Source organism: Cetorhinus maximus, chromosome 9, assembly GCF_964194155.1.
Source record: "Cetorhinus maximus chromosome 9, sCetMax3.hap1.1, whole genome shotgun sequence".
Classification (NCBI taxonomy): Eukaryota; Metazoa; Chordata; class Chondrichthyes; order Lamniformes; family Cetorhinidae; genus Cetorhinus; species Cetorhinus maximus.
Window position 1 is genome coordinate 104336802 of NC_135887.1, and position 8120 is coordinate 104344921.

General features: G+C 34.5%; 1 protein-coding gene across 11 annotated transcripts in view; it reads left to right on the forward strand.

The window, feature by feature from the left end:
- pde3b (phosphodiesterase 3B) overlaps positions 1-7120 on the forward strand; it is a 259595-nt gene extending 252475 nt beyond the window's left edge. For 8 of the 11 annotated variants that reach the window (XM_078549237.1, XM_078549228.1, XM_078549230.1 and 5 more), the window contains 4 exons: positions 2784-2987; positions 3820-3984; positions 4325-4583; positions 4934-7120. In XM_078549237.1, coding sequence (XP_078405363.1) covers positions 2784-2987; positions 3820-3984; positions 4325-4583; positions 4934-5178 — 873 coding nt within the window. In that variant the 3' untranslated portion in view covers positions 5179-7120. The remainder of the gene's footprint in view (positions 1-2783; positions 2988-3819; positions 3985-4324; positions 4584-4933) is intronic. The other 3 variants (XM_078549229.1, XM_078549238.1, XM_078549239.1) reach the window with 1 other exon arrangement.
- The last annotated feature ends 1000 nt before the right edge of the window (positions 7121-8120 follow it).

Here is an 8120-nt window from a genome sequence, read left to right on the forward strand (position 1 = left end):
GAGACTGACAGCAACTTCTGGCATCTAAGTGTTGTTAAACGCAGAAATCCAGAAGTTGCTGTAAGTGATGCCCTGCTGCTCCACAGGATGTGCTATTGAAGTGAAGATCTTGAGAAATCACATGAGCTGACATCAATTTTTGCCTTTTATGCTCAAATCTTACTGTAAACCCTCCCCGCCTCCCCATCCAGAAAGTTTTGTCTTGTTGAATGATGTGTAACTGGATTTTTAAGATGTACTAAGTCATAAATTACTGTGAAATAATCTCTTTCACCCTGAAAAATTAACTTTAAACTTCTGGAATGTCAAATCTCTCCATTATGATACAACTCTCATAGCTTTATAACATCATAAAAATATTTTTAAAATTTGCTTATAATATTTGAGCTTCTGCCTGAATTCCATGTGTCTATCAAAATCTTTATTTTGCTTCCTGTAAAATGATTAAAAACTGAAGGATAGTCAGTTCTTTTAGCTCCCTGCACAACAACACAAAATACTACGGATGCTGGAAATCCGAAATAACTTCCTGGTTTGCTATCTGAGAGAATTCTTCATTGTGATTGGCTGCTTGATGACATCATTGTTGCTGGTCGCAGAAGATCCCCTACAGTTGGCACCAGAATCAAATTAAGGTCGGGGCTGGTGAATTTCATGCCACAGAGATTGCTAGATCTTTGTGGGCAGCTTTCTTCAAGGTCAGCAGCGAACACTGTCACTTTGCTGCTGACTGCAAGATCCAGGCCAGGATGTTTTTGTTTGGTATGTTACCTCATGGTTTTTTTTTGCAAACATCAGTTTTTAACTGACATATAAAAGATAAGGTTTCTTTTGTAAAAACTGATGAATCCTTTCTGTACTTAAAAGGTTAATCCAACAGTGAATTTTAGCAAAGCAGTGGAAAGAGCTCCAAATAATCCAACAAGATCATTAATATGTAGTCCTTTGAGAATAAAATGTAAATACAGCACTTGGTGTAAATAGCCTAAGGGAAAATAATATATTCATCAAATAAGATTTGAAACAGATTTGAAATTTAATCTTAATAATCAAGCTCAAACTTTTGATTTGTCATACAAAATAGCTTAAGGTCCACACTTAAACCTGAACAATTCTTTAGGGAGAACCGATTACAACATCAAGGTTGCAGTCAAATTTTACATTCTCTTTGAAGGTTCATCAAAACAATATTAATTTCTGTGTCCAACCACAAATGTATAGTAATTCAGTTTTTATTTTTTTCCACTTTAGTACTGATGTAATGTGGCTTTAGCACAGTCAAATCCTCAGTGCTAACTGACTTTGCAGAAAAACACCTTTGCAATGTATTGTTCAATACTATTATGCTACTGATTTGAGTGAAATTATACATTAATAATACTAATTGCAAATACTTTGAATAATTTCTTTAACTGTCATTTATTCATTGCATTATCTACATAGAATATAGCTGTTGATCACAAAGCAACAGTATGGATGAACCACAAAGTGTAGTTAATTTGTATAGATGTGTTGAGGGGAGTTTAATTAGTCAGATTTACTAATTTCTCCTGAAAAAATATTTACACCTAATGATTACTTACTGACTGAAGTTATTTTTTTGGGCATTTTGGTTCACTATTCTAATACTGGAGTTTAGTTCTTTAAGAGTGTTTCCAAATGTTGAACGATGTTCATTTCAGACACAAACTTTAAAAAATTGTGCTCCTAATGCAGTGGCACGACTGATGTCTTGCAGCTCAGTCATTCTTGTGTGACTTGGTGATATATTCTACACCTTTAATTTCCTTGTATTTTTAACATTTTCTTAGGTTTTGTACTTTTTATGCGTAGTCACATTTATAATTCTGAGCTGGATCTGCCTACCCTACATGGCAATTGATTGAGCCATGTGCTTACCTGAAAATATGGTAGACATTGACAGGATTCTTCCCACATAATAAACTGCATTTCAGTTTACTGTATCTCCTACTTATTCCTAGGATATATCTAATATTTGAAAGTGGTCTGTTCTTTGAAAAAATACAATATTGAAAGCCGGTTTAGAACAGTTGGAGCTACATATTGTATTGTAAGTTTTTCCCTAGCCCAAGCTTGGGGGCATTCACTGTTAAGAGGTGCACTTCAGTCTTTTGTGCATTATAATGCTGAATAACTTAAATATTGAATAACTAATTTACAATCTGAGCTTAATATAGATTAAACTCAAAAGTTCAATGTTTATTTTGGGGTTCTTGACCATTGTGAAAATGTAGCTCTTCAAGTTAACTAGTTTAAATTTTATGAGAATTCATGTGTGTTGCGATATAATTAGCAGCTGAGGCTGAAATGTTAGTATGGTAACAGTAATGCCGTAGCATTTATGTTTGAGATCTGATTGTGTGTAAAATAGATTAATTTGAATATCTATCGGTAATGGCGAAGAGATCTAACTAGCGTTTAATGATCAAGGAGGAAATGAAATTGCAGATTTCTGATGGGTCAAGTGAGAGTGAAAAATAGTGGGAAGTGATAAAAAGACCTCAATGCTGTTCATCCATTTTATTAAACACGTAGACTGACGAGTTCATTAACTGATTTCGTAACAGTGCTGCTTTTACGGATTCCTTTTCAAGCTACTAGGCTATACCAACATTGTAATACTAGAACATTCTCATGATATTTGATCAAGGATATGATATTTGAAGTCTCAATTTAAAAAATGCTTAGAGTTGTAATAGTTAAATTGAGTGTTTACGTTTTTTTCAATAATTTTAAAATCGTATTCTTTCAATATTTTCTAGGCTGTCCTTTATAATGACAGATCTGTCTTGGAGAATCATCATTCTGCCGCTGCGTGGAACTTGTTTATGTCCCGTTCAGAGTTCAACTTCTTGGCAAACCTAGATCACGTTGAGTTCAAACGTTTTCGTTTCTTGGTGATTGAAGCAATCCTTGCTACTGATTTGAAAAAACATTTTGACTTCCTTGCTGAGTTTAACTCCAAGGTTTGTAGAACAGCTGCTTCTAATCAAACATCATTGTTATGGCATAAGTGATCACTACAAGAAACAAAATAGCCCATGTCATTTTTATTTGACGCATTTAGTAATTGCAAGCAAATTTTCTTCAATATCGGCAAGTCAGATCAGAACAAAAGGGAATATGTTGACAACAGTGCAAGTACAAAATGTATATATTGAGTTTTGAACCTCATTAGAAAAACAGATGTTTTTATTTCTTCACAGTTTTGCCAATCTTGCCTCCATTTTCTTGCTCATCAATTTTGGGGGCATGGATTGTTGCTGCGGCTCATTGAGTCAGCAGCCCTCTCTTATCTTGAGAAATGACCATGAATTTTGTTACACTGTTTGTAGAGGGTATTACAGCTGAGTCGAATCTTTTCCTTGTTCTTTATCCATGTATACATTGGGACAGGAGTAACTGGATAGTAATCATAAGTGGAAACTCTAGTTAATTTCCCCTCCTCAATGGTGCTAAGACTTTTTGTGATGCTGTTATTGCTACCTCAACTGAGAACAGTTAATTCAGCATGGAACAGGGATTGAACCTGGGGCCATCTGCTTTGTATGCTCGGCACCTATACCAGGTGTTGTGTTTACTTGCTAGAACATTGGGAAAGTGTTCTGTAAATTTTTTCTAATTGGTGACAAATACATTAAGACCAAAACCTAAATAACATTGCTTTGATCCAAAACATATATTACAACCAGTGTTTTCTGCCTGGCTTCTAGTGTTTATTTCTGTAAAATTTAACTTTTGGTGTAGTGATAAATTGTAACTGTGTAAAGTTATACTGGCATTTTTGCTGTCTTGAAGCAGGTAAATGAAGTCAACAATCCAGGAATTGATTGGACCAATGAAAACGATCGTCTATTAGTATGCCAGGTGTGCATAAAACTGGCTGATATCAATGGCCCTGCAAAGATGAGGGAGTTGCATCTGCAATGGACAGAAGGCATTGTCAATGAATTCTATGAACAGGTTTCAGTTGCTTTTTGTTATACCTTCAAGAAAATATATGCTGGATGTTATGAAGCATAGGTCTTATCCTCATTACAAATGACATAACAGCCTAAATGGAGTACCAAATTTCATTATGTATAATTGTACTATAGCAGTATCTACCATTTGTCTTGCATATTCTGTATTTGTCATGTGTTTGCACCATAGTGGTACAATAGTAATTCATCCAATGCAAATAGATTAGGAATAATCTTCTACAAAAGATTTCTCATGAGATTTATAGTAACTTATGCTGTCGAAGTAAAGGGACTCATTATTTAATACTAGAGGATTTCTGATATTATTTTATGCTATACAGGGAGATGAAGAAGCAAGCCTTGGGTTACCCGTTAGCCCTTTCATGGACCGTTCTTCACCTCAGTTGGCTAAGCTGCAGGAATCTTTCATTACACATATTGTAGGTCCTCTGTGTAATTCCTACGCTGCTGCAGGATTACTACCAGGTCAGTGGGTGGATGACGATGATATTGATCCAGAATGTGGTGAGGATGATGATGATGCAGAAGATTTAGAAACTGAAGATGAAATGGATGACGAGGATCTTGATCTTCCAACAAGTAACTGTTTTATCTTAAAATAAAATTCTGAGTGATAGTAAATATAAATACTACATTTCCTTATATGACAAATAAAGCTTCATATTGAATGACCTGGCAGAAATTCCATTATATTAACACTAGTTTGTATCATATCCACTGTTATAAAGCATATTTTTGTTTTGTTATACTGAACTTTTGAAGCAGGCTGTTCATAATTGTTTCAAATAAAATTGAATGGACCCTCTTTGGGTTGCAATTAAATCAAGAGCAATGAACCTACAAAATAGCAAAAAATATACTCCAGGTCGGCTAGTAATAGTGACTGCAAAAATGTAAAATATTTCTAATTTAATTCTTTTGACTTATAGGGCAGAGGAGGAAGAGAAAAGAAAGGCGGAGAATCTTCTGCCAGATTATGCACCACCTAACAGAAAATCATAACCTGTGGAAGAAGGTCATTGAAGAGGAGGAGCATGAACAGCAATGCAAGTCAGAGCTAAATATACAACAAACAGATAACTCATCCTTACCTCAAACTTCGGATGAAATCCAGGTAATTGAAGAAGCAGATGAAGAGGAGGAGAGGCAACAAGGGGAGGAGAAACAATGCTGAGAAGAGAAGATGCAGTGCTAAATAAAGAACATAGTAAAGCCTCACTCTGCTGACACCAGAGACTGATATACTTCTTTGTTAAAAGGCCTTAATACTGTGAGAGGATTCTAGCACTCAGCAGGATCCCACTCCTATATGCACTTTCACCCATGGAAAGATTAGCGTATACCATGAAACAAAGCCCTTTGTGCCCTGTGGTGTCCAAATGTTTTCATGTTGATGCTGCCTTGCAGAATAAAGAGTGCTCAGTTTCCATGTGGTACTGGAGGATGTTGCAAAAACTTCAGCTTAGCAACTGCTGTTACCAAAGTGAACTGAAAGTTTATCATTTTCCGTTAGTGAGGAGGAAGGTGGATATTAGGCATGTATCGGATGTCCAGCATCTATATCAGGTGGACTTGAAAATTGCGGATTATGCCTGTAGCAATTCAGAATGGAGCACTGCAGTAAAGAGCCTTGTTGTAAGGGCCCCTGATTTTTTTTTCTCTGAAAGTATCTGCTTTAATGCAGGTAACACACAGAATCCTTGTCTCATTATATGACTGCAGAAAAGAATGTTAGAGTGACTAAAATTCTAGCGGCGTCATTTTTCTGATGCCTTTTAATGTACTCTTTGCCTTGTTTGGTTTTTGCCTTTTTTGTGCTGGAAGTAACCAGAAATGCACAGTGGCCAAGCATTTCAGTTTGCCCGAACATCACAGTATAATTGTTCTGTAATAGAACAGAGGAGTAATGTTAATGATGAAGGAATTTTTAATGTTATAGTTTCTTTTTCACTGCAACTCAGGATCCATGCTAAGATACATGAAGCAATGCCATTCAAGTTATGCAGGTTGAAGGAAAAAAACAGTTGACATAGTTAACAACACATATTTTAAATCCATTTTTGTTTGGAAAGTTCAACTGATCTTTCATGTCAATTACTATACACAAACTTCCTCTTATGTCTCCACGTTGCTCGTAATATGAATTGGTTATTGCACATCATGAGGCTGAAAGGTTACTGTGTATTGCAATCAGTATACCTTGAAAATAGTAAAATACTTGTCAATATAATTTCAATATGATGGAGTATGTCATATCGTATAGTGTGTAGTTCTATTTTTTCACAGTAGAAATTCTAGACATTCCACAGGGCATTGTACCTCTCAGAACTATTTATCTGCAAACTCAGCCAGTGTAAACGTGGTTGCAAAGAAGATGCATGTACAGCTCTTACACAATATTTGTAAGTTAGTTTAGGCTGCAGGTATGTAATTTTCTTAAGCAGACTGTACAAATAGCTACTGGAACAGTTGTGCACCTTTTTAATACCAAACAAGTGTTTTTAGTTATGCACAAATAGATGCCTACATTATAAAAAGGTTTAATTCATCTGAACATGTTTGTATTAATAATGGATTGTATCAAAATGCATTTTATATATCTATAGCGGATGATGCGAGTAGAGGGACTGTAGATATCTTAAGATGGCAAGAGATTTCGACTCATCACTGTCAGCAGGAATAAGGCCTCTAATAGCCATAGGAGCATTTTATCGTTCCTTAATTTCTGCAACAAAGTGTTTGTGTGCCTTTTCGCAGCCACTTACAATATTAACGCACTAAACCTCAAGTTGTCATATTGGTCATACAGTGAATGCCAAGCTCTTTGTCCTATTGTCTGTAATAGATCAGAAATCTTAAGTCAGCGTACCACTAATATGCATGTTGTACAACAGACTGAACCACCCCAGTGACTGATGATATTGATCGAACAAGGGGGAGTTACTGTAAAGGTACTGTACTTGACTGACAAAGGAAGGGAAAGTTAAGCAAACTGAATGCTCCAACCATGGTTGCAAAATCTTTTGTTAGCTGTGCACTAAATGTTAAAAATATGAACACCTCCTAACAGCACATACTGTATGTAATTTATTCCATTAAAATGCTCGTTTATTTTGTGTGTATGTGTGTGTGTGTATGTGTGTATATATATATATATAACATATATAGATATATACACATTTATTTTTATATATATATATATATATATATGTAATATATATATAAAACACACATTGTTTTGTTGTCATGTCCAATGTTAATAGCAATGCCTGTCTAGTAGACAGGCTTGGTGTTTAACCATTTTGAATCTTGATTGTGTTTAAATACTTATTTTTTAAAATGTGACTAGGCAAACACTTTCATTTTTCAGACAATAGTACAGAAAACTGCTACATCTTCTGTTTTATATTTATCAATAGTTAGAGCAATCTATTTGCTCTATAAATTAGTATATATAATTTTTATAATTGTTTTGAGTGAATTTTTAAAATACTGCCTACCCAGTCGTTAACTTACAGCATTTTTAAACAAATAGTAATACGGTACTTTTTGCATCATTTTCTTGCCTTGTGTTTCCTAAAGTTGTTCTAGTTCTGGAAATATATTTTTTTTAACTCAGTGGAGTATTTTGTGTCCTATTGGTTTAATTTTTACCTCCATTTTTACTTTTTAAAAAATAGTTATTTCTTCAAGGAATCCAGAAATTGAGGTAATCTATCCTGTGTCAAAGGTTTACATTGATGATGTGATTCCTCAGTTTTGCATAGTTAATTTAGTTAACAGTACGTTATTAGAATTCAGCTAGCACTAGCTGATGTGTAATAGAACACAAATGTATGATAGCAAGCAACATTTTTAAACTTTTTATTTCTTATTTTCCCATTTATTTTGTAAATTTGGTCCACACTGACCAATGGATGTTTTGTTTTTCTTTTAAAAATCAGTTCAATTATCTTGATAATTTAAATTATTGGAATTCTAAAATTTTCTAACTTAAAAAAACAAAAACTGAAGAAAAAAAATAGAACAAAATTGCTATGATTCCATAAAGGAAAAATAATCAATGCCATATCCTGGGGATCATAAAATGAGATCTTCCTTCTAGCCAAACTTCAT